Source organism: Pseudonaja textilis, chromosome 7, assembly GCF_049901715.1.
Source record: "Pseudonaja textilis isolate UNSWEBS1 chromosome 7, rPseTex1.2, whole genome shotgun sequence".
In the NCBI taxonomy this organism is placed as follows: Eukaryota; Metazoa; Chordata; class Lepidosauria; order Squamata; family Elapidae; genus Pseudonaja; species Pseudonaja textilis.
The window spans coordinates 17,128,443-17,154,658 of record NC_141996.1 but is presented as its reverse complement, the minus strand read 5'-3'; the positions used below and the strand labels follow the sequence as shown (position 1 = coordinate 17,154,658).

The 26,216-nt window shown below is 38.2% G+C and overlaps 3 protein-coding genes across 3 annotated transcripts; all 3 read left to right on the top strand.

The window, feature by feature from the left end:
• Positions 1–2,995: 2,995 nt before the first annotated feature.
• LOC113453012 (vitelline membrane outer layer protein 1-like) lies at positions 2,996–4,465 on the top strand. The gene is made up of 3 exons (XM_026724519.2): positions 2,996–3,169; positions 3,470–3,564; positions 4,174–4,465. Exons 1-3 carry the CDS (start codon positions 2,999–3,001, stop codon positions 4,463–4,465), a joined length of 558 nt encoding a protein of 185 aa, XP_026580304.1. The 5' UTR covers positions 2,996–2,998.
• A 7,287-nt stretch (positions 4,466–11,752) lies between these two features.
• On the top strand, positions 11,753–15,531 carry LOC113453013 (vitelline membrane outer layer protein 1-like). Its single transcript, XM_026724520.2, has 3 exons — positions 11,753–11,926; positions 12,213–12,307; positions 15,240–15,531. Exons 1-3 carry the CDS (start codon positions 11,756–11,758, stop codon positions 15,529–15,531), a joined length of 558 nt encoding a protein of 185 aa, XP_026580305.1. The 5' UTR covers positions 11,753–11,755.
• Positions 15,532–21,263: 5,732 nt separating this feature from the next.
• LOC113453723 (vitelline membrane outer layer protein 1-like) lies at positions 21,264–23,573 on the top strand. The gene is made up of 3 exons (XM_026725186.2): positions 21,264–21,565; positions 21,835–21,929; positions 23,166–23,573. The coding sequence occupies exons 1-3, from the start codon at positions 21,395–21,397 to the stop codon at positions 23,455–23,457; spliced, it is 558 nt and encodes a 185-aa protein (XP_026580971.1). The 5' UTR covers positions 21,264–21,394; the 3' UTR covers positions 23,458–23,573.
• The last annotated feature ends 2,643 nt before the right edge of the window (positions 23,574–26,216 follow it).

Below are 26,216 nucleotides of genomic sequence, written 5' to 3'. Positions count from 1 at the left end.
TATACCAGCAATAAACATCTAGAAGAGACAACAAAATATCTCCAGGTTCTCTTTCACAAATAATGGTCTCAATCCTATTGGCTTTTCTCTTTCTCTTTCTCTTTTCTTCTTCTTCTTCTTCTTCTTCTTCTTCTTCTTCTTCTTCTTCTTCTTCTTCTTCTTCTTCTTCTTCTTCTTCTTCTTCTTCTTCTTCTTCTTCTTCTTCTTCTTCTTCTCCTCCTCCTCCTCCTCCTCCTCCTCCTCCTCCTCTTTCTCTACCATGCTCAACATGGGGCTTGTTAATCCCCTTCCTGATGTTAAATGTGGCCCGTGGCTACTGAAAGATTTGTTTTTATAGTTTTTATAATTCAGTATCTTTAATAAACATAGTCAAAATAAGCATCACCCAACGATTCAGTGGAACTAAATTAATGCAACTAAAATGCAACTAAATTATACCTTATTTTCAGATAGCAAACACAATCATGTTTTTTTTTTTTATTTCCTGGCTCCGTCCAGTGAAGGATATAGAAGCTGCTCAGGTTTCATGACCCTGCCCCTTTTTCTTGTCCTGCCTACAAACAGTCCTCCATTTAAAGTCTTTCCCATCCTGGCTCTCGGAAAATTAACTGCAGGAAGACGGTAAGTATAGCTGCAGAGAGCAGTCAAAGGAGACCAGGGGCAATTGAGTCAGAATTACATCCATCTAGTTGCTTGGAAGAGTAGAAAATATGGGTGGTTCTAGTGGAATATAGATAACTGTTCTTGCTCTAAATATTAGTGTGAACACAAAAGTGAGAGATTTCAGAAAGAGGGAAAGACTGCAAACTTAAGGCAAAGCAAAAGCAAAAAGTATATAGAATGTGAAAGAGAAAAGGTACAGACAGTGTAAGAAAGGATAAAAAAAAAAAGTAACAGGGCAAGAGACAATCTTTTGATGCATGAGCCAATTTGGAATGTTGAAAACATTTAATGGGCATATTTCCAAAATGGCTGGCTTGGCAATCTCCCCTGTGTGCAAAGTGATAGTCTTGTGGGGAAGACTAATCTGAAAACAACCCATGCCTCAGATGACAAACTGGCATTTTGGGATTTCTAGGCATTTTCATAGAGTGAAAAACAGGATTTACTCAGTGGACTAGAGCAAAATGCAAATAAACTAGATCTTATTTTCAGATAGCAACCACAATCATTTTTTATTTCCTGGCTCCATCCAGTGAAGGATACAGAAGGAGCTCGGGTTTAATGACCCTGAGCCTACTTCTGTCCTGCCTACAAACAGTTGTTCCATTTAAAGTCTTTCCCATTCTGGCTGTAGGAAAATTACCTGCAGGAAGACGGTAAGTGGAGCTGTGAATAGCAGGGAAAGGAGGCCAGGATCATTGAGTCAGAATTACATACATCTAACTGTTTGGAAGAATAGAAAGAATGACTAGGATAGAAGAATAGAGTTGGAAGGGAGCTTGAAGGTTTTCTAGTCCAACCCCCTGCTTAAGCAGGAGACCCTATACCCTTTCAGACAAATAGTTGTCCAATCTCTTCTTAAAAACTTCCAGTATTGGAGCATCGGGAGGTAAGTTTTTCCACTGATTCATTGTTCTAACTGTCAGGAAATTTCTCCTTAATTCCAGGTTGCTTCTCTCCTTCGCTAGTTTCCACCCTGAGTGGAATATGGATAACTGTAGTGTTAGGGTGGACATTGAAGTGAGTGATGCCTTCACATTTCAGAAGGAGGGAGAGACTGAGAAATTAAGGCAGAGCAAAAGCAAAAGAGTCTATAGAATGGGAAAGAGAAAAGGTACACACAGTGTAAGAAAGGAGTAAGGGGGCAAGAGACAATCTTTTGGTGCATGAGCCAATTTGGAATGTTGAAAACATTTAATGGGCATATTTCCAAAATGGCTGTCTTAGCAATCTCCCCTGTGTGCAAAGTGATGGTCTTGTGGGGAAGACTAATCCTAATACAACCCATGCCTCAGATGGCAAGCTGGCCTTTTGGGATTTCTAGGCATTTTCACAGAGTCGAAAAACAGGATTTACTCAGTTCAAGGGGCAGGCAGTTTATTTATTTAGCTCTACTTCTTCCTTGAGGAGCTTCTAATGGCTTACCTAGAATCCCTTTCCTCATTTTTTTTTCAACAGTCTTGGCAAGAATCTCAAAATTACCCAGTGATTATGTGTTTACGACTTTTTGATTGTAGTGTTTATGATTAATGTTATGTTTTGTTATATGTTACATGTTATAAATTAATGTTAGATATAACTTTCCTCCATTAATACAATGACAAAATGCATTTTGACTTGAAAAAAATTATGCAAAATATGCAAATGGTTTCTCAACATACCTAGTTGACTCAGACTAATTTTATTGGAATTGAAGTTTGTGCAAGATTCTAAAAATCATGTACTTGAGTTCACAGTCCATGTCACTCTCTGTTTTTTGCTATAAGCCATGAATCCTCTAAGCTGTTGATCGTAGAGACCAGTTTGGTGTAGAATAGCATATAATTCTTTATTGGCCAACTGTTTTTGGACACAGAAGAAATTTGTCTTGGTGCAAATGCTCTATCTTGGCACATAAAAGAAAAGATACATTGATCAAGAGTCAAGAATCATAAAGTAGAACACTTAATAATAGTCATAGGGTACAATAAGCAATTGAATCATACTAGGAAACAGTCAATAAAAATAGTTACAAGCAATTGGTTCTATTGGTTAAGACATCAGGCTGGGGATTGAGTCACGTCTTAGGTACAAAGCCAACTGGGCCAGTCCCTCTATCTAAGCTCTAGGAAGAAGGAGGCAGTGAAAAAAACGTTTCTGAAATCTTACCAAGAAAACTGAGGATCAAACCCAGACAGTTCCCTAGAATTACGGCTGATACAAAGGTACAAAATAAAAGAACTGAAAAGCATGTTCTCATAAGGGTGGTACTGCGGATACTTTACGATTGGTTTCCGGTTTCTAGGAAATTGCAATATCTGAAGACTTTTCTGTTTCAAGAAGGAAACTGGTTTCCATGGATTTCTCTGCCAGCACCACTCTTCTCTTGACTATCTCCTGCTGCCTGTGGTATACCGAAGCCCGAAAGTATTCATATGAGCTCAATGTGCTAAATGCGGGTTACTGGGGTAAATGGGGCCAAAAGGAATTTTGCAATAAAGGCTATGCTAATGGCTTCTCCCTCAAGGTAAACATTATTTTTCAGGTGCTGCTTAACTTCTGAATCTTCTCTTGAAATTATTCTTCAGCTTATCTTTCAAGAAAGGCAATCAAAAAGTAATTGCGTTGGTGCTTAACTCTCTTTGATTCTCTAATGAAAGAAAGGCATTGAGTTTGGTGTGGAATATTTTATGACCAATCTAATCTTGATCCAAATGCATTTTCCAATATTTAAGGGTAAATGTTGGCATTTCTGAGAATCGAAATATGAAAGACAGCAAGGGGAAAAAGTCTGATCTAGAACTTTATCAGGGTCATATTCTCTTAGGTGGAAGAAAAGCAGGGGGCAAAGGACAATACAGCTTTGAACGGAATCCGCTTGTACTGTACCGATGGCACAACAATTGAGTCTAAAGTTGGACCGTGAGTAACTGACTCTTTTTTATTATCATATAGCATTTTCTTGTCATGAAGAATGGGAAAGGAGATGACTAGTGGTTAATTCATTTATTTTTTCCTGTGGAACATCGTATTTAATGTAAAGAGGTAACCCCAGACTTCCACTAAGAAAATGAGGCACTGGATTTCCATAGTGGATTTCTAGTTAAATAATGACTCACCTCTTCACTGGTGGGTAATAAAAGAAAGAGGTCTTGTTTTGAGGAGAAATGATTCTTATAATAGTGCAAGACAATTTGTGGAATGAGAAATCCCTATTGCAATGGATTCTGAACATGACATGGATTAGGAGAAGTCTTGGAAAAGAGATCAAGGGAAGTATTCTTTATCCCATTTTTCCTAGGGGTTCATGCTAGCAGTCACAAGCCCTCCATTCCAACTTTTTTCCCCTACATTAGCTCAAAGAATTCAATTATTGAGATAATTATTTAATGAATTTTGATAGGTAAAAGTAGACTTTAACTTGATTTATAATCCAGGATTTTAGCCATTATGTCTGAATCTTTTAGACTGGTGCATGTGTTTAATTTACATACTAAAGTGATGCTTATCCATCTTTGTCTTTTTTGGCAGGTGGGGAACATGGACTAGAGTACAATCCTGCCTCACAGGTTACTTGGTTTCTTTTTCTCTAAGAGTGGAACCAAGTCAACAAATGGGTGATGATACAGCAGCTAACAACATCCAGTTCACCTGCAGTGATGGTGCTGTCCTGGTGGGCCTTGGCTTGAGCTGGGGTGACTGGGGTCCATGGAGCCTACGCTGCCTGTCAGGTGGCATATTTGGGATGAGAACAAGGGTGGAGGACAAACAGGGTATTGGTGATGATACAGCACTCAATAATGTGCATTTTTATTGCTGTTAATGGTTGATATAGGTTTTGTCACCTACAAATATACTTTTGCTATGCATTCTCAAAGTCCGTTAATTATAGTTAAATAGTAACTTGATAATAAAGGGTGTGTTTGTGCATAAACAATCCAGATTGGAGGGGCATAAGCCTCAAGCATTGCAAGTGACTGTCTTCCCTCTCATCATTTTGATCCAAGTCACAGCACTGAGCTATAATACCATATAACTGCTTGCTTGCATGCAAATAAAATTATTGTTGCGTCTTCAAATCCATTTCTTTCTTTCAATAAGCTTCTAAAATTCTGACTGAATGGTGGGCAATGGAATTCATATTCTTTGAAGTCATCTGGTTGTTAGTACTCTGAAGGTCCAGTTGCTTTTTGAAAACTCCTTTGGGACAGTCATGACCTGGATGACTTATAATCTCCATATCTATCCAGTAGTATTTTCGCTGGGTTTACCTTTGCTGCATTTTGTTACCACGTTGTCAAATTCACTCAATTGTTCGTTAGATAAATTAAAACCATGTTTTTGTTCTATGATAGGGCACATTTCTAACTAGGATCAGTTCTTGGGTGGCAATGATAGTGTGGCTGAATCGTCATTTAAAGTGTTGACAGCATCTTTTCTTCCATTTTTGTTTTGAATTGATCCAGGTGGTAAGAAAGAGATGAGGTTAAACTGGCACCCTTAAAAGTCAGAGTTCAACAGGGCAATTCTATATGTATATGCCACTTTGTCCATGGCAAATTTATGGGGATAATTACTATTTCCAGTGTCAGTCTCAGAGAAACAAGGAGAAGGCTGGGAATAGAAAGAGCAATGGCTCAGATGTTGTCATTTATATCCATCAGATTGGAAATCCAGGTATTCCAATGTTGTCACTCCTTTTTCTCCCAGGTTTATATGTTTGGATTTCATAATCTGACAAGATGATTAGAGTCATCATTTCTGAACGATTAAAGGAGAGACCCAGGAGAGTGAAATATGCTTCTGTACACTACATAGATTTAATTTACCCCATTATTTCATTTTTTATTCTCCCATTTTGCATTCTGCTTTAAGCCCTAGAAAGATATGTGAAGCAGACCACTATGGCTTAGAAACCATGCTTTAAACTCAATGGAAATTAACTCAGACAACCCAACTTATTTAATGGTGTGGTAAATGAAGCCATGGCTAAATACCCTCTGTGAATACTCCTAGCATTGGTCACAAGTTTGAGTTTTGTGATTAAGAGGCTGTAGATGTTGTCCTCCCTTTAAGATTCTCTAATACAAGCGTTATTAAATCCTTTCTTACAGGTGTTTTCAGATGATCCTCCTGCCATGGCGGTAAATATATGTCAGGGAGAAATCACGGTCCTATGGAAATTATTCAATGGGGAGATTTTAATTCTAACCCTTTCACTTGTCTACTTAAATGAACTCTTTGCAGTCATAATCTTCCTTCTATCTTTTAATGTGGAAGAAATATAAATGTTCTATCCACTAACTTGTACAGAGATGACCTTGGAGAAAACATTGGATGACCTTTAACAAAATGTGAGCCCAGTCTGGGTTAATAAGAAAGCATGGGGAATAAGCTAAAGGATGCCCACTTTTAATTCTTCTGGTTGAAGAGGGTGGAAAATGCTGTTACCTTATCAAAATTCTGTTACTACAGCCTATCTCAATAAAACATATCAAATTCAGGTAGTGCCTGTTTGATGATCCAGCTGCCCTTGAAAGGCTGACCCTTCCCCAAGTAATTTGCAAGGATAATCTGATGTGAAGTATCGAGACAGCTGTTTCCTGAATCTGGCAAATAATTGTTTTGATAGTTTTTTTCCGAATATCTAAGCTAAAGGTCAGGTATTTTCATTCAAGATATTAAAAACCAATGATTGAAGTATAAACCCAAAGATTCTCCCACACATATTTAATTGGGCCGTTGACTCCAATGGAAAAATCCATGGGAGAAAACCTTTTTTTTTATAAAAAGTTTTTTATTTTTAACAACAAACATAGACAAACATAAACATAAAAGGACAAATAAATCCTTTTTTCAATTATACAGTGTGTCAGATGGTACATATTTCTTGTGCACAATATCTACAGTCTTTTCCTCTTAAATTTAAGTTTACATTCATATTACATTAATCAACTTTCCATGTCATATTATATTATTATTACATCATCATTAGACTTTAATTTCAAATCCACATTATCCTTTAGAGCAGATCTCAGTTCTTACTCATTTTAATTCATATTATAGTTCATTTCAAAATAATCAATTATAACATATCATTGATATTGTATTATATTATAGTTTCCTACTTTTCTATCTAACCATTGGTAAAATAAATCCCATATCTTAAAGTACACTTTTTCTTCTTGCTTTCTAAATGCTAATGTTAATCTACTCATTTCTGCACATTCCATTATTTTCTTAATCACCTCCTCCTCCTTTGGAATTTTCTCATTTTCCAATTTTGAGCAAATACAATTCTAGCTGCAGTTAAAACATTAATAATCAAATATGTCAATTCTCTGTAACTTTTAGGTAAAATTCCCAATAAAAATATCTCTGGTTTCAAATCTATATGCTGTTTTGTCATTTTTTCCAGCCATGGATGTATTTTAGTCCAGTATCTTTTAGCTTCTGCACACATCCACAACATATGGGAGTATGATCTAGGATCTGATGACATTTCTAACACTTTGTCGATTTATCCTTGAACGTCCTTGCTATTCTTGCTGGGGGTAAATGCCACCTGTAAAACATCTTATACAAATTCTCTTTATATGCTGTCGACATTGCTAGTCTATAGTTTCTATTCCATAGTTTCTGCCATTTTTCTAGGTCTATCCCATATCCAAAAATTTTCCCCCAAGCAATCATTGTTTCTTTAACTTGTTCTTCTTCTAATTTCACTCCTAGTAAATAACCATATAATTTTTAAATCATCCTCTCCTCAGTACCTGTTAAGATTTTATCTAATTCTTCAAGTTCTTTGTAAAACCCTTCTGTCTTACTGTCTTTATCATATCTTGAATGTATTTGCACATATGAATACCAATTCATCTTTATCTCTTGTTCATCCAATTCTTGCTTTGTTTTAAGTTCACCCTTTTCATTTAAAATTTCACCATATCGAACTATGTGTTCCATTTTAAAAACAATTGGATACACAAATGCCTCTATAGTTGATAACGAGACTGGTATTGTCATATAATGTTATTTCCTTATTTTCTTCCATGTTAACAATAAAGCATCTCGAATATAATGTCTCCTAAAATACCCATGTGCTTTTCTTTTCTTATACCATATAAATGCATGCCACCCCAATTCTAAATGATGGTCTTCCAGTGTTAACAATCTAGTATTTCTCAAAACAATCCATTCTTTCACCCACATCAGTGTTACTGTCTGGAAGTATAATTCCCAATTGAGTAGTCCCAAACCTCCTCTCATTCTCATATCCTGTAACAATTTTAATTTAATTCTTGCCTTCTTTCCCTGCCATATATTTTTCAACATTATTTTATTTAACTCCTCAAAATATTCTTTCTCTACTTTAATTGGAATTGTCTGAAACAAATACAATATCCTTGGTATTTGGGGGTGGGGGGATTGTTTGGTATCCACTGTTAAAAAATGTTGGATAAAAATTGACATTTAAGTCTGGAGAATAAGGAGAGGATAGCTGAGTGGTGCCAATAGAAGTTTATGAACTAAGGTTGGTACACCAATGACTGACTTTTGATCTAAAATAAATGCAGAAAGACAAAATGCATGAAGAAGATCTAGGAGGATTAGTTTGCACATTCACTACTCTTGTTGACTGAACTAGTTTTCAAACAAATAGTAGAAAAAAATATAACGCTATAGAAGCTGAATGCTTTTGGTTTTTTACATCATAAAGAAAATACTTTTCAGAGGCGGAGCTGACATCTAAGAAACACGGTGTGAATTCACAGAGCTCCATGAATTTCTACCAAATTCTTCCTGCCAGGAGGTCCTAAAGAGACAAAGCCACCTTGGAGTGTTGGCGAAGTTAGAAGGGACACTCTCTTGATCAAAAGGAGGATATATCCTTCCCCTTCCCATCCCTTGTTAACAAAATAACAGCACACACTCCTGGACTCACCTACTTTGTGCTCTCCCCACTTGCCATCAAAATATTTTTGTGATGGTCTACTCTCCTTGATTAATACCATTGCTGGGCTGTTTTCTGCAGAAGTCGATGCAATCCAAACCCAATCATTCTTGGAACAAGACATTAGGAGGTGTTCTCTTCAGGTCATAAGTTACACTGTAAATGGCAGATTGACTAAAACTGATTAGAAAAAAATTTCCAGGACATTGTTATTTCACCATGATATAGTTCAGCAGTTCATTTTTGTGTAATCAGTTAATTTTCAGAAATCATTTCAGCAATTAGTTTCATCAATCAGTTTAGAAAGCATATTTTGAGCAGTTAGCTTCAGCATTTGTTTTAGATCCACCTTAATAATCCATTTCAAAACTTACATAGATATATAATTACAGAAATGGTTGAACTGAATGGCCACGGTGGCAAGATTATATGTGATAAATATATAAAAAATAAAAATGTGTACATTTTGAAAATTAAGAACTTAATGGCCTAAGGGAGTTGGAAAAGTTTTGAAAATGTACACGTTTTCCAGGGCAAAAATCTTTTCTAGAAAAACAAAAAACACATTCCGCACAATCACAGTTGTTGAGTTTGCTGCATCTCTGCAGCTGTTCTTGGAATGATCATGAATTAATGTGATTAGCATGGACACATGGTTAATAATTTTGTCTTCCCTCAATATCACGCACACAATATTGTGTGTGTTACTAAATGTTGTAAAAAGAAAGAAATATATCCTTTCTAATGGCTGGATAGCTACATGGTGGTAACCCATAAAATGGTTTGTTGGAATTAGCACTAGGTAAACTTCTGTTGTGCTGCACAAACTATGGCTTACTGCAGAAATAAGCAATTCATGCCCCCCTCACCATTATTTGTGAGATTCCCAAGTCTCTTCTGACTGTAATTATTAAAAATTAGCATGTTAATTTTCTGTCATTTCAAGGGAGGAAATATATACAATCTCTCTGTGTGATCACATTAGGCACAATTAAGTGAATGAAATTAATAATCTGAGTTCTAACAATATACCAATATATATCCTCTTCCTCCTCCTCCTCCTCCTCCTCCTCCTCCTCCTCCTCCTCCTCCTCCTCCTCCTCCTCCTCCTCCTCTTCCTCCTCTCCTCCTCCTTCCTTCTTCTTCCTTCTCCTTGTCTTCCTCCTCCATCTTCATCATCATCATCTTCTTCTTCATCATCATCATCATCACCATCACTACCATGACTATCACCACCACCACTTCCATGATTAATATGGGTTTACCTTTTGATAGCCAATGGCTACTGAAAGGCCTGTTTTTATAGTGTTTTTTTAATAGGTCAGCATGTTAATAAACCTAATTAAACCAACCATCAGCTAAGCATTCAGTGGACTAGAGCAAAATGCAAATAAACTAGATCTTATTTTCAGATAGCAACCACAATCATTTTTTATTTCCTGGCTCCATCCAGTGAAGGATACAGAAGGAGCTCAGGTTTAATGACCCTGCGCCTACTTCTGTCCTGCCTACAAACAGTTGTCCATTTAAAGTCTTTCCCATTCTGGCTGTAGGAAAATTACCTGCAGAAAGACGGTAAGTGGAGCTGCGAATAGTAGGGAAAGGAGGCCAGGGTCATTGAGTCAGAATTACATACATTTAACTGTTTGGAAGAATAGAAAGAATGACTAGGATAAAATAATAGAGTTGGAAGGGAGCTTGAAGGTTTTCTAGTCCAACCCCCTGCTTAAGCAGGAGACCCTATACCCTTTCAGACAAATAGTTGTCCAATCTCTTCTTAAAAACTTTCAGTGTTGGAGCATCGGGAGGTAAGTTTTTCCACTGATTCATTGTTCTAACTGTCAGGAAATTTCTCCTTAATTCCAGGTTGCTTCTCTCCTTCATTAGTTTCCACCCCGAGTGGAATATAGATAACGGTAATGTTTAGGGTGGACATTGAGAGATGCCTTCACATTTCAGAAGGAGGGAGAGACCGAGAAATTAAGGCAGAACAAAAGCAAAAGAGTCTATAGAATTTGAAAGAGAAAAGGTACACAAGGTGTAAGAAAGGAGAGAAAAAAACAGTAAGGGGGCAAGAAACAATCTTTTGATGCATGAGCCAATTTGGAATGTTGAAAACATTTAATGGGCACACTTGCAAAATGGCTGGCTTGGCAATCTCCCCTATGTGCAAAGTGATGGTCTTGTGGGGAAAACTAATCCTAATACAACCCATGCCTCAGATGGCAAACTGGCCTTTTGGGATTTCTAGGCATTTTCACAGAGTCGAAAAACAGGATTTACTCAGTTCAAGGGCCAGGCAGTTTATTTATTTAGTTCTACTTCTTCCTTTAGGAGCTTCTAATGGCTTACCTAATATTCTTTTCCTCATCTTTTTTCAATAGTCTTGGTAAGAATTTTGAGGTGAATGGGACGCACTGTCTCAAAATAACCCAGTGATTATGTGTTTACGACTTTTTGATTGCAGTGTTTATTATTAATGCTATGTTTTGTTGTATGTTATAAATTAATATTAGATATTAATTCCCTCCATTAGTACAAGGACAAAATGCATTTTGACTTGCAAGAAATTATGGAAATTATGCAAATGGTTTCTCAACATACCTTGTTGACTCAGACTAATTTTATAGGAATTAAAGTTTGTGCAAGATTCTGAAAATTATGTATTTGAATTCATTGTCCATGTCACTCTCTGTTTTTTTCTATAAGCCATGAATCCTCTAAGCTGTTGATGGTAGAGGCCAGCTTGGTGTAGAACAGAATAGAATAGAATTCTTTATTGGCCAACTGTGTTTGGACATTGTTGAAATTTGTCTTGGTGCAAATGCTCTCATTGTACATAAAAGAAAAGATACATTCATCAAGAGTCAAGAATCATAAGGTACAACACTTAATAATAGTCATAGAGTACAATAAGCAATCGAATCATACTAGGAAACAGTCAATAAAAGTCATTTCAAGCAATTGGTTGTATTAGTTAAAACTGAGGGTCAAATCCAGACAGTTCCCTGGAATTACGGCTGATGCAAAGGTACAAAATAAAAGAACCGAAAAGCATGTTTTGATGAGGGTGGTACTGCTGATACTTTATGATTGGTTTCTGGTTTCTAGGACGTTGCAATATCTGAAGACTTTTCTGTTTCAGGAAGGAGACTGGTTTCCATGGATTTCTTTGCCAGCGCCGCTCTTCTTTTGACTATCCCCTGCTGCCTGTGGAATACCGAATCTCGAAAGGTTTATTCCCTACTCACTGTGCCAAATCCACGTTTCTGGGGTGAATGGGGTCCAGATTCATTTTGCTCTTATGGCTTTGCTCATGGCTTCTCCCTGAAGGTAAAAGTTTATTTTTCAGATGCTCCTTAACTTTGGAATCTTCTCTTAAAATTTTTCAGCTTATCTTTCAAGAAAGGCAATCAAGAATTGTATTGATGCTTACTCCTCTTTGATTCTCTAATGAAAGAAAGGTATTGTGTTTTGTGTGGAATATTGTGTGGACCATCTAATCTTGATCCAATGCATTGTCCAATATTTATGGGTAAATGTTGGCATTTCTGAGAATTGAAGGACTGCAAGGGGAGAAAGGCTGATCTAGAACTTCATCAGGGTCATATTTTCTTAGGTGGAAGAAAAGCAAGGGGCAAAGGACGATACAGCTTTGAATGGAATCCGCTTGTACTGTCCCAATGGCACAACAATTGAGTCTAAAGTTGGACCGTGAGTAACTGACTTTTTTTTTTTTATCATATAGCATTTTATTGTCATGAAGAATGGGAGAGGAGATGTCTACTGGTTAGTTCAATGCTACCCAATCCTGAAAATCAACTTTGCTGATTACAAAAGGGAAAAGCACTGAAAGGGTTGTTGAATGGCCTCTCTGAATGAACAGGTGATCAGAGACTTTTGTGTCCCTGAGTGGTGCAGTGTTGTAGCAACTAGTTTGTGGGCCATAGTAAGTGTATCTCTTTTGCCGCCTTCCATTGTTTTTCCCTGATATGCATTCATTGCCTTAAGGCCTGTTGTCGACTTTAGTCACCTACACACTTCTCTTGTTGTACAGTTTATGAATCTATTTGCCCTTCTTATAACTCTTTGTGAAGAGACATGGACTGCAGTGCTGAGCTCTGTGTGCAAGAGTTGTTTATGAAGGATAGGAATGTGGTTGTTATCAGGTGTGGTCTTTAAAATTTTTAGCAAAGGATTCTCTGCCCAATTTCTGGGTAGTTGTGGCCATGGTGGGCATGGCCTACTTAGCCTCCTGCACCACTGGGGGAGTTTTTGCCCTTCTTGAGCTCTGAAGGCTTTCTTTGAGCCTACGGGTTGGTAAAAGTGTCCTCCCCAGGGTCTGGAGGCTCTTTGGAAGCCAGAAATGGGCTCATTTCCAGCCTTACCAAACTTCTAGGAGGTCCAGTTTTTGCCCTCTCCAAGTCTTCATGGATGCCCTGCACTTACCTGCATCCAAAATGGGCTGCATGGGGACTCCTGGCAGGTGTGGGATGGGAAGGGCCAGCCAGGAGTAGGATATGGTGGTTATTTATTTCATTTTTATTTATTTATTTTATTGTCAAGCATGTATTAGATAACAGGTAAAGAATAAACATGATTATAAATACATGAAATGGATACGAATAAAAAGAAACATTAGGACAGGAACAGTAGGCACTTTGGTGCACTTATGCATGCCCCTTACAGACTTCTTGGAATAGGGTGAGGTTAAGAGTAGACAGTCTAAGGTTAAAGTTTTGGGGGTTTGGGGAAGAAACTACAGTCAGGTAGTATACTTCAGACATTGACCACACTGTTGTTGAAGTTGTATTTCCTGCAATCTGAGGAGTGGAGGACTCTTCTTGTGAAATATCTCTGGACTCTCTCGATAGTATTAATGTTTGACATGCAATGAGGGTTCCAGACAGGTGAACTGTATTTGAGAATTGGTCTAGCAAATGTTTTGTATGCTCTAGTTAGTAGTACAATATTACCAGAGAAAAAGCTATACAGAATTAGGAAAACAACTCTTAATGCCTTTTTGACTATGTAGTTACAGTGGACTCTAGCACTTAAATCATTAGAGATTAGTACTCCAAGGTCCTTGACAGAGTGGGGATCATCTACAAGGTCATGTCCGTTCAGCTTGTATTTTATTTTCTGATTTTTTTTGCCATTATGTAAGACAGAAGATTTGTGGAGGGTAAGTGGAGGGTAATGGATTGGTTAATAATCGATTCCGTGACTTTGCAGATGATGCAACATAAAGAGATTGGTCTGTAAGTTTCAACTGAGCTGGGGTCTCCCTTTTTGAAGATGGGGATGACCTTGGTTAGTGACCATAGGTTTGGCAAGGAGTTGGTCCTGAACAATTTTTCAAAGATTATGCTTAGAGGTTCTGCTATGGCAGTAGAAAGCTTTTTTTAAGAAGTAGGCACATAGTTCATCGGGTCCAATAGATGGAGATGGTTTTAGATTGTGTAATGTTTTTCAATGTTATCTTCTGTAAAGTGGATACATATTCGATCATTGTAATTATCTGTGGTTCGACTATAAAATATTGGGCATGATCCATTGCTGTTTAGAAAGACTGAGCAAAAAAAAAGTGTTAAAGAGGTTGTGTCGGTCTCTGGGAGCTCATCTGTGTATGCCGCCTGCCTAGAGCCTGACACATCAGCAGGACTAGCCTTGAGTATTGGGCATTGTGGTTGTTTCTATTCCCACTGATGTCACTCCATGCCAGGGTCTGTGTCAGGTGTATGGTTGTCTCCATTTTCACTGATGCCGTGTCTGCCAGCCTCCCGGTCTTACTCTCGAGATCTGACAGAAGCCGGGAGTCTACGCTTCCAGGATGATGAGCTAATCGAGAGCGCAGTTTTTCAAAATGAAATGCCAGTCTCTTCAGTCACCATGCTAGGGAATATTTTTGTTACCAGATTAAAGAATGATGGTAACTATGATTTGCAATACCTTTTGCCTGCTTATCCAGTTATCTAATAAGGTTAATTGCAAATGAAGGTCTCAGCAATCAAAGTGCCTCAAATCAGGATTAGGGGAGCATTGGACATCTGAGATGTTCCAAATTTCTTTATTGCAAAATCCTCTCTCCCCAAAGAAAATCATGAGGAAGAACGACATAACAGCCTGAGGAAGAATTCTATTTTCCTGTGGAATGCCATATTTAATGTAAAAAGGTAACCCCAGATTTCCACTAAGAAAATGAGGCACTGGATTTCCATATGGGATTTTCTAGTTAAATAATGACTCACCTCTTCACTGGTGTGTAATAAAAGGAAGAGGTCTTCTTTTGAGGGGAAATGGTTCTTACAATAGTGCAAGACAATTTGTGGCATGAGAAGTCCCTGTTGTAATGGATTCTGAACATGACATGGATTAGGAGAAGTCTTGGGAAAGAGATCAAGGGAAGCATTTTGTATCCAATTTTTCCTAGGGTTTTATGGCAATAGCTAAATTTTATTGCCAATTTTTTCTACAATAGCTCAAAGAGTTAAATTGAATTATTGATATAATATAGCCCAAAGTAGACTTTAACTTGATTCCTAACCCAGGAGTTTAGCCATTATGACTGAATCTCTTGGACTGATGACATGTGTTTAATTTACATACTAAAGTTATGCTTATCTATCTTTGTCTTTTTTGGAAGGTGGGGAACCTGGACCAGAAAACAACGCTGCCCTGGAGGCTTCCTGGTTTCTTTTTCCCTGAGAGTGGAACCAATGCAACTAGCAGGTGATGATACAGCAGCTAACAACATCCAGTTCACCTGCAGTGATGGTACTGGACTGATGGGCCGTGGCTTGAGCTGGGGTGAATGGGGTCCATGGAGCAAACACTGCCGGTTAGGTGGCATTTGTGGGATGAGAACAAAGGTGGAGGATTATCAGGGAGTTGGTGATGACACAGCACTCAATGATGTGCAATTTTTCTGCTGTTAATGGTTGATACAGGTTTCCTCACCTACAAATATACTTTTGTTATACATTCTCAAAGACTGTTAATTATAGCTAAATAGTAACTTGACAATAAAGGGTGTGTTTGTGCATTATGTGGTACTACGAGGTAACTGTTCCCCCAGGTGATACCTCTTGAAACAGTCCAGATTGGAGGTGCATAACGGAGGTAGCAGAAACCTCAAGCATTGCAAGTGATTGACTGTCTTCCCTCTCATCATTTTGATCCAAGTCACAGCACCGAGCTACAATACCACATCACTGTTTGCTTGCATGCAAATAAAATTAATGTTGGATCTTGAAAGCCATTTCTTTCTTTCAATAAAGCTTCTGCAATTCTGACTGAACGGTGAGCAATGGAAGGATTCATATTCTTTGAAGTCATCTGGTTGTTTGTACTCTGAAGGTCCAGTTGCTTTTTGAAAACACCTTTGGGACAATCATGACCTGGATGACAGAGAATTTCCATAAACATTTATCTATCCAGTACTGTTTTGGTTGGGATATCAGGACCTTTGCTGCAATTTTATTACCACTGTATCAAACTCACTCAATTCTTCATTAGATGAATTAAAACCATATTTTTGTTCTATTGTAGGACACATTTCTAGCCACGTTCAGTTCTTGGGTGGCAAGGAGAGTGTAGCTGAATCTTCATTTAAAGTGTTGACAGCATCTTCTCTTCCATTTTGATTTTGAATTGATCCAGGTGGTGAGAAAGAGATGAGATTAAACTGGCATCCTCAAATGTCAGAGTTCAACACGGCAATTCTAAGTGTATATGCCACTTTGTCTGATGGAGTTCAAAGACCAGTCATTTTGCAGGGTGCCAAGATGTCTGACTGCCTGGACAGTGTTTATTGCTTTTATACAGTTTTTACAAGCAGAAAAAAGTAATATAGAAATAGTATTTGTTTTGGTGAATCCCAATCCTTAAGAATATACAAGTAAAGAAGTGATGCTGTTAGCAGGCGAGATCATGTACATGCTAGGGACAGCTCTGCTAAGTGAAATCATGTTGATATTTGAGGCCCATATAGGTGTTGAGGCACAGCAGTGTGCTGCTTGCACCCCCTACAGGATCTATGTCTCTACTACATTTGTCCATGGCAAATTTTTGGGTAATTTCTATTTCCAGTGCCAGACTAAGAGAAACAAGGAGAAACCTGGGAACAGACAGAACAATGGCTCAGATGTTGTCATTTAAATTTATCAGCTTGGAAAGTAAGGTATTCCAATGTTGTCACTCCTTTTTCCTTCCAGATTGATATATTTGGATTTGATAATCTGACAAGATGATTATAGCCATCATTTGTGAACTTTCAAAGAGAAGACCTGGGGAAGTGAAGTCTGTTTTTGTATATTACATAGATATAATTTATCCCAGGGTTGTTAAATTCAAGGCTTGCAAATAGCAAAGGACGGCCTGTGGTGCCTCTGCTAGTGAAAACGGGTTAGTGAAAATGCCCTTCCCAGTTTTGGCTTCCAAAATGCTGCAGAATGCTGTCCAATCCAAAAATGGGCTTTGTGACTAAGAGGCTGTAGATCTTTAAGATCCTGTAGTACAAGCAGTATTAGATTCCTTCTTACAGGTGTTCTCAGATGATCCTCCTGCCATGGCTGTAAAGATATGTCAGGGGAAAACCACAGCATCATGGGAATTGTCCAATGGGGAGACATTAATCCTAACCTTTCCACTTGTCCACTTACTGTACAAGTAAAAGAACTATTCACAATCTCACATTTCCAAAAGCTGTTTAATGTGCAATAAATATAAATGTTCTACCCACCTATACAAAGATAACCTTGGAGGAAACATATGGTGACCATTAGAAAAATGTGAGCCCGGTCTTGGTAAATAAGAAATCATGAGAAAGAGGCTAGTGGAAGAAAGCTAGCGAGAAAGTAGAAAGAGGTTTTCCACTGTGATAGCAGAACCTCTAAGCATCATCTTTGAAAAATCTTTCAGGACCAGCTCCTTATCCAAACTATGGTCACTAGCCATGGTCAGCCCCATCTTCAAAAAGGGAGACCCCAGCGTAGTTGAAAATTACAGACCAATCTCTTTACGTTGCATCACCTGCAAAGTCACGGAATCAATTATTAACCAATCCTTTACCCTCCACTTAAAGACAAACAACTTATTCTCTAACAAACAATTTAGTTTCAGAAAAAAATTATCCTGAAGTCTGAAACTCCTGCAAAAAGATATGGACCACACAAATTGATCATGGCAAGCCAATAGACACTATTTACATAGACGTCTGTAAAGCCTTTGATTCAGTGATACATGACAAACTACTTTTAAAACTAAAATCATATGGTATCTCTGGACACGTGCATGATTGGATAGTTGCATTCCTGTCAAACAGGAAAGAAATGGTCAAAATAAGGGGCACACTATCAAATCCTGTCCCTGTCAACAGTGGTGTCCCCCAAGGCAGCGTTCTAGGACCAACTCTCTTTGTACTTTACATAAATGACCTTTGTGATCATATTAAAAGAAATTGCGCTCTTTTCACTGATAATGTAAAGCTATTCAACACCACAGACAATACTGCTACCCTTAAAAAAGACCTTGACTCTGTGTCAGAATGGTCAAAAGTGGCAACTTCAAATCTCAACAAACAAATGTTCTGTCTTACATATTTGCAAAAGAAAAATCAGAAAATAAAATACAAGCTGAATGGACATGACCTTGTAGATGACCCCCACTCTGTCAAGGACTTTGGAGTACTCATCTTTAATGATTTAAGTGCTAGAGTCCACTGTAACTACATAGTCAAAAAGGCATTAAGAGTTATTAGACTAATCCCGTGTAGCTTTTTCTCTGTTAATATTGTATTCCTAACCAGAGCATACAAAACATTTGCTAGACCAATTCTCGAATACAGCACATCTGTCTGGAACCCGCATCGTATATTGGATATGAATACAGTCACGAGTGTCTGGAGATATTTCATGAGAAGAATCCTCTACTCCTCTACTTGCGACAGAATACCTTATGCTACCAGACTTGAAATTTTAGGCTTAGACAACTTAGAACTACGCTGTCTTCGGTCTGAACTAAGTGTAGTATATAAAATTATCTATTGCAATGACTTTTCAATGACTACTTCAGCTTTAACCGCAACAATATATGAGCACACAATAGATACAAACTCAAGGTAAACTGTGCCAAACTCGATTGCAGAAAATATGATTTCAGCAACAGAGTGGTCAATGTCTGGAGTACACTACCTGACTCTGTGTTTTCTTCCCCAAACCCCAAATACGTTAATGTTAGACTGTCTACTGATAAACTCATCCTATTCCTAAGAAGTCTGTAAGGGATGTGCATATGCACACAAAGGTGCATAGCGTCCCTGTCCTAATGTTCCCTTTTATTCAGATCCATTTCATGTATTCATAATCATGTTTATATTAATAAATTTACATGTTTGTCAAAATAAATAAATAAATAAAATAAATAAACTTTAAAATATAAAATCTCTCTGTGTGGTCACATGATGCACAATTTAGTGAGTGAAATTAATAGTCTGAGTTCTCACAATACACCAAACAATAAACATCTAAAATAGACAACACTTTAAAAAAATATCCCTAGGTTCTTTTTGAAAATAGTGATCTTAATTCAATTATTTCTTCTTCTTCTTCTTCTTCTTCTTCTTCTTCTTCTTCTTCTTCTTCTTCTTCTTCTTCTTCTTCTTCTTCTTCTTCTTCTTCTTCTTCTTCTTCTTCTTCTTCTTCTTCTTCTTCTTCTTCTTCTTCTTCTTCTTCTCCTCCTCCTCCTCCTCCTCCTCCTCCTCCTCATCATCATCATCACTACCACCACCACCGGCACCACTACCATGTTCAATATAGGGTTTGTCTCTCCCCTTCCTGATGTTAAATTGTGGCCCACGGCTACCGAAAGGCCTGTTTTTATAGTGTTTTTTAAATAGGTCAGCATCTTAATAAACCTAATTAAACCAACCATCAGCTAAGCATTCAGTGGACTAGAGCAAAATGCAAATAAACTAGATCTTATTTTCAGATAGCAACCACAATCATTTTTTATTTCCTGGCTCCATCCAGTGAAGGATACAGAAGGAGCTCAGGTTTAATGACCCTGCGCCTACTTCTGTCCTGCCTACAAACAGTTGTCCATTTAAAGTCTTTCCCATTCTGGCTGTAGGAAAATTACCTGCAGGAAGACGGTAAGTGGAGCTGCGAATAGCAGGGAAAGGAGGCCAGGGTCATTGAGTCAGAATTACATACATCTAACTGTTTGGAAGAATAGAAAGAATGACTAGGATAGAAGAATAGAGTTGGAAGGGAGCTTGAAGGTTTTCTAGTCCAACCCCCTGCTTAAGCAGGAGACCCTATACCCTTTCAGACAAATAGTTGTCCAATCTCTTCTTAAAAACTTTCAGTGTTGGAGCATCGGGAGGTAAGTTTTTCCACTGATTCATTGTTCTAACTGTCAGGAAATTTCTCCTCAATTCCAGGTTGCTTCTCTCCTTCGTTAGTTTCCACCCCAAGTGGAATATGGATAACTGTAGTGTTAGGGTGGACATTGAAGTGAGTGATGCCTTCACATTTCAGAAGGAGGGAGAGACTGAGAAATTAAGGCAGAGCAAAAGAGTCTATAGAATGGGAAAGAGAAAAGCTACAGACAGTGTAAGAAAGCAGAAAAAAAAACAGTAAGGGGCAAGAGACAATCTTTTGATGCATGAGCCAATTTGGAATGTTGAAAACATTTAATGGTTATATTTCCAAAATGGCTGGCTTAGCAATCTCCCCTATGTGCAAAGTGATGGTCTTGTGGGGAAGACTAATCCTAATACAACCCAAGCTGGCATTTTCATAGAGTCAAAAAGCAGGATTTACTCAGTTCAAGGGCCAGGCAGATTTTTTATGTAGTTCTACTTCTTCTTTTAGGAGCTTCTAATGGCTTACCTAATATCCCTTTCCTCATTTTTTTTTCAATATTCTTGGCAAGAATCTTGAGGTGAGAGGGATGTCTCAATATCACCCAGTGATTATGTGTTTACAACTTTTTGATTGTAGTGTTTATGATTAATGCTATGTTTCGTTGTATATTACATATTATAAATTAATGTAGGATATAACTTCCCTCCATTAATACAAGGACGAAATGCATTTTGACTTGCAAGAAATTATGGAAATTATGCAAATGGTTTCTCAACATACCTTGTTGACTAATTTTATAGGAATTAAAGTTTGTGCAAGATTCCAAAAATTATGTATTTGAATTCATTGTCCACGTCACTCTCTGTTTTTTGCTATAAGCCATAAATCCTCGAAGCTGTTGATCGTAGAGGCCAGTTTGGTGTAGAATAGAATAGAATAGAATAGAATAGAATATGATTCTTTATTGGCCAACTGTGTTTGGACACAGAAGGAATTAGTGTTGGTGCAAATGCTCTCATTGTACATAAAAGAAAAGATATATTCATCAAGAGTCAAGAATCATAAGGTACAATAAGCAATTGAATCATACTAGGAAACAGTTAATAAAAATAGTTACAAACAATTGGTTGTATTGGTTAAGACATCAGGCTGAGGACTGAGTCACGTCTTAGGTATAAAGCCAACTGGGCCGGTCCCTCTATCTCGGCTCTAGGGAGAAGGAGGCAGTGACAAACCATTTCTGAAATCTTACCAAGAAAACTGAGGATCAAATCCAGACAGTTTTCTGGAATTACGGCTGATGCAAAGGTACAAAATAAAAGAACTGAAAAGCATGTTTTCATAAGGGTGGTACTGCGGATACTTTATGATTGGTTTCTAGGACGTTGCAATATCTGAAGACTTTTCGGTTTCAGGAAGGAAACTGGTTTCCATGGATTTCTCTGCCAGCACTGCTCTTCTCTTGACTATCTCCTGCTGCCTGTGGAATACCGAAGCCCGAAAGGTTAATTCTGTGCTCACTGTGCCAAATGGGGATCAATTGGGTGAATGGGGTCCAGCTTCATATTGCAAAAAAGGCTATGCTAATGCCTTCTCCCTGAAGGTAAAACATTATTTTAACTTTTGAATATTTTCTTGAAATTAGTTCTTTGGCTTATCTTTCAAGAAAGGCAATCAAGAAGTAATTGCATTGATGTGTAACCTCTTTGATTCTCTAAGGCATTGAGTTTTGTGTGGAATATTGTGTGGCCAATCTAATCTTGAGCCAATGCATTGTCCAATATTTATGAGTAAATGTTGGCATTTCTGTGAATTAAAATCTGAAGGGGAAAAAGGCTGATCTAGAACTTTATCAAGGTCATATTTTTTTAGGTGGAAAAACGCCAAGTGATAGGGGATGATACAGCTCTGAATGGAATCCGCTTGTACTGTACTGATGGCCAAGCAATTGAGTCTAAAGTTGGACCGTGAGTAACTGACTTTTTTATCATATTGCATTCTCTTTTCATGAAGAATGGGAGAGGAGATGACTAGTGGTTAGTTCAATGCTATGCAATCTTGAAAATGTCACTTTTGCTCCCTTCCGTTGTTCGTCCCTAATATGCATTCATTCCCGCAAGGCCCCTTGTGGACATTAGTCACCCACATACTTCTCTTGTTGTGCAGTTTATGAATCTATTTGCTCTTCTTATAACTCTCTTTGTGAAGAGACATGGACTGCAGTGCTGAACTCTGTGTGCAAGAGTTATTTATGAAGGATAGGAATGTTGTTGTTGTTGTTAATGTCATATATTTGAATCCTGGGCATAGCCCTTCAAAATCAAATGCCAGGCTCTTCAGTCACCATACTAGGGAATAGTTTTTACCAGATTACTGGGGTTACCTAGCCTGGACGGTAACTGTAATATTTGCAATACCTTTTACCTATTTATCCAATTATCTAAATAGGTCCATTGCAAGTGAAGGTCTCAGAAATCAAAGTGCCTCAAACTGGACGTCTGAGATGTTCCAAATTTCTTTATTGCAAAATCCTCTCTCCCCAAAGAAAACCATGGGGAAGAGCCACGTGACAGCCCGAGGGAGAATTCTATTTTCCTGTGGAATGTCATATTTAATGTTAAAAGGTAACCCCAGACTTCCACTAAGAAAATGAGGCACTGGATTTCCACAGTGGATTTTCTAGTTAAATAATGACTCACCTCTTCACTGGTGTGTAATAAAAGGAAGAGGTCTTCTTTTGAGGGGAAATGGTTCATACAATAGTGCAAGACAATTTGCGGCATGAGAAGTCCCTATTGTAATGGATTCTGAACATGGCATGGATTAGGAGAAGTCTTGGGAAAGAGATCAAGGGAAGCATTTTGTATCCAATTTTTCCTAGGGTTTTATGGCAATAGCCAAATTTGATTCCCAATTTTTTCTACAATAGCTCAAGGAGTTAAATTGAATTATTGACATAATATAGCCCAAAGTAGACTTTAACTTGAGTCCTAACCCAGGAGTTTAGCCATTATGACTGAATCTCTTGACTATCTCCTGCTGCCTGTGGAATACCGAAGCCCGAAAGGTTAATTCTGTGCTCACTGTGCCAAATGGGGATTACTTGGGTGAATGGGGTCCAGCTTCATATTGCAAAAAAGGCTATGCTAATGCCTTCTCCGCATACTAAAGTTATGCTTATCTATCTTTCTCTTTTTTGGCAGGTGGGGAATTTGGACCAATGTACAATTCTGCCACACAGGTTACTTGATTTCTTTTTCTCTGAGAGTGCAACAAAGGACATACAAGGGTGATGATACAGCAGCAAACAACATCCAGTTCACCTGCAGGGATGGTACTCGCTTGATTGGCCTTGGGATGAGCTGGGGTGCATGGGGTCCATGGAGCCATCAGTGCCTGTCAGGTGGCATTTGTGGGATGAGAACAAGGGTGCAGGATTATCAGGGCGCTGGTGATGACACAGCACTCAATGATGTGCAATTTTTCTGCTGTTAATGGTTGATATAAGTTTCCTCACCTACAAATATACTTTTGTTATACATTCTCAAAGACTGTTAATTATAGCTAAATAGTAACTTGACAATAAAGGGTGTGTTTGTGCATTATGTGGTACTACGAGGTAACTGTTTCCCCCAGGTGATACCTCTTGAAACAGTCCAGATTGGAGGTGCATAACGGAGGTAGCAGAAACCTCAAGCATTGCAAGTGATTGACTGTCTTCCCTCTCATCATTTTGATCCAAGTCACAGCACTGAGCTACAATACCATATCACTGTTTGCTTGCATGCAAATAAAATTAATGTTGGATCTTGAAAGCCATTTCTTTCTTTCAATAAAGCTTCTGCAATTCTGACTGAACGGTGGGCAATGGAAGGATTCATATTCGTTGAAGTCATCTGGTCGTTTGTACTCTGAAGGTCCAGTTGCTTTTTGAAAACACCTTTGGGACAATCATGACCTGGATGACAGAGAATTTCCATAAACATTTATCTATCCAGTAGTATTTTAGTTGGGGTATCAAGAGCTTTGCTGCATTTTTTTTTACCATTATATCAAACTCACTGAATTTTTCATTAGATAAATTAAAACCATATTTTTGTCCTATGATAGGACACATTTCTAGCTAGGATCAGTTCTTGGGTGGCAAGAAGAGTGTAGCTGAATCTTCATTTAAAGTGTTGGCAGCATCTTCTCTTCCATTTTGATTTTGAATTGATCCAGGTGGTGAGAAATGGATGAGATTAAACTGGCATCCTCAAATGTCACAGTTCAACAGGGCAACTCTAAATGTATATGCAACTTTGTCCATGGCAAATTTATGGGGCTAATTTCTATTTCTAATTGCAGGCTAAAGAAGCAAGGAGAAGCCTGGGAATAGGCAGAACAATGGCTCAGATGTTGTCATTTAAATTTATCAGATTGGAAATCAATGTATTCCAATCTTGTCACTCATTTTCCCCCAGATCTGAGGTGGTATTCACCAGGTTCTCACCAATTCTGAAGAACCGGTAGCAGAAATGTTTTGTAGTTCAAAGAACAGGTAGTGGAAATTTTCAGCAGTTTGGAATACCACCTCTGACTGGCCCCACCTCCTGAGTCCCAGCTTATTGGCTGGGTCTTCTTTTGTTGCCCTTCACAGGAGATGGAAAGCAGGTTAGTAGGGTGGCGAGAGAATGTGGATTTTACAGTATTATTCACCTGGAGTGGGGTGGGAATGGAGTTTTTGCAGTATCCATCCCCTGCCACATATAGCCATGCCCTCCAAACCACGCCCACAGAACTGGTAGTAAAACTGGTAGTAATTTTTTTTTAATTCCATCACTGTCCCAGATTGATATATTTGGATTTCATAATCTGACAAGGTGATTAGAGTCATTATTTCTGAACTTTTAAAGAGAAGACCCAAGAGAGTGAAATATATTTCTGTACATTACATACAGTAGATTTATTTTAACCCATTATTTCAGTTCTTTTTCTCCCATTTTGCATTCTGCTATAAGCCCAAGAAAGATATGTGAAACAGACCACTAAGGTTTAAAAACCATGCTTTAAGACTTAATGGAAATTAACCCAGACAACCCAACTTATTTGATGAGGTGTGGTAAATGAAGCTATGGCTAAATACCCTCTGTGAATACTCCTAGTATTAGTCAAAAGTTTGAGTTTTGTGACTAAGAGGCTGTAGATGTTGTCCTCCCTTTAAGATTCTCTAATACAAGCCATATTAAATCCCTTCTTACGGGTATTTTCCGATGATCCTCCTTCCATGGCGGTAAAGGTATGTCAGGGGGAAGCCATGGTCCCATGAGAATTGTCCAGTGGGGAGATTTTAATCCTAACCCTTTCACTTGTCTACTTAAATGAACTCTTTGTACTCATAATCTTCTTTACACCTTTTAATGTGGAAGAACTATAAATGTTCTACCTACCTACCTGTACAGAGATGACCTTGGAGAAAATGTTTGATGACCTTTAACAAAATGTGAGCCCAGTCTGAGTAAGTAAGAAACATGAGACATAAATTAAAGGATGCCCACTTTTAATTATTTTGGTTTTGTTATGTTCTCAGAACTCTGTTATAATAGCCTGGGGTGTCAAACTTAAAGCCCATGGGTCAGATCCAACCTGTGGAGTTCTTAGATCTGGCCTGTGGGGCTGCCTTGGAAACACAAAGGACCAGCCTGCGGTGCTTCTGCCAGTGAAAATAGAGCTTGGGAGGGCTGTGAATTGCCCTCCCAAGCTCCCTTTTCACTGGCAGAGGTTTGCCGGAAGCCATCACAGCCAAAAACTGAGCTTGGGAGCCTATTTTCACTGACAGAAAACTTGGGCCACCAGCGGCGCCCCCGACACAAGTGATGTCAAGCTGGCCATGATCACCTTGGTCTCCCCGAGGTCAAACTTCAATGAAATTGAGTTGGACACCCCTACTATAGCCTATATCAATAAAAAATATCAAATTCAGGTAGTGCCTGTTTCCTGATCTATCTTCCCTTGAAAGGCTGACCTCCCATCCCAAGTAATTTGCAAGGATAATCTGACGTGAAGTATCCAGACAGCTGTTTCCTGCATCTGGCAAATAATTGTTTTGATAGCCTTTTCTGAACCTCTAGGCTAAAGTTCAGATATTTTCATTCAAGATATTAAAAACCAATGATTGAAGTATAAACCCAAAGATTCCCCCCCACATATCTAATTGGGTTATTGACTCCAATGGAAAAATCGATGGGAGAAAACATTTCGATTGGTTTAGAAAA

Excerpts from the sequence above, each read along its gene's own strand:
- LOC113453012 (XM_026724519.2), top strand. The coding sequence starts at position 2,999 with ATGGATTTCTCTGCCAGCACCACTCTTCTCTTGACTATCTCCTGCTGC. Across the intron at positions 3,170-3,469 it reads CTAATGGCTTCTCCCTCAAG|GTGGAAGAAAAGCAGGGGGC; the intron begins GTAAACATTATT and ends ATATTCTCTTAG. Across the intron at positions 3,565-4,173 it reads ATTGAGTCTAAAGTTGGACC|GTGGGGAACATGGACTAGAG; the intron begins GTGAGTAACTGA and ends CTTTTTTGGCAG.
- LOC113453013 (XM_026724520.2), top strand. The coding sequence starts at position 11,756 with ATGGATTTCTTTGCCAGCGCCGCTCTTCTTTTGACTATCCCCTGCTGC. Across the intron at positions 11,927-12,212 it reads CTCATGGCTTCTCCCTGAAG|GTGGAAGAAAAGCAAGGGGC; the intron begins GTAAAAGTTTAT and ends ATATTTTCTTAG. Across the intron at positions 12,308-15,239 it reads ATTGAGTCTAAAGTTGGACC|GTGGGGAACCTGGACCAGAA; the intron begins GTGAGTAACTGA and ends CTTTTTTGGAAG.
- LOC113453723 (XM_026725186.2), top strand. The coding sequence starts at position 21,395 with ATGGATTTCTCTGCCAGCACTGCTCTTCTCTTGACTATCTCCTGCTGC. Across the intron at positions 21,566-21,834 it reads CTAATGCCTTCTCCCTGAAG|GTGGAAAAACGCCAAGTGAT; the intron begins GTAAAACATTAT and ends ATATTTTTTTAG. Across the intron at positions 21,930-23,165 it reads ATTGAGTCTAAAGTTGGACC|GTGGGGAATTTGGACCAATG; the intron begins GTGAGTAACTGA and ends CTTTTTTGGCAG.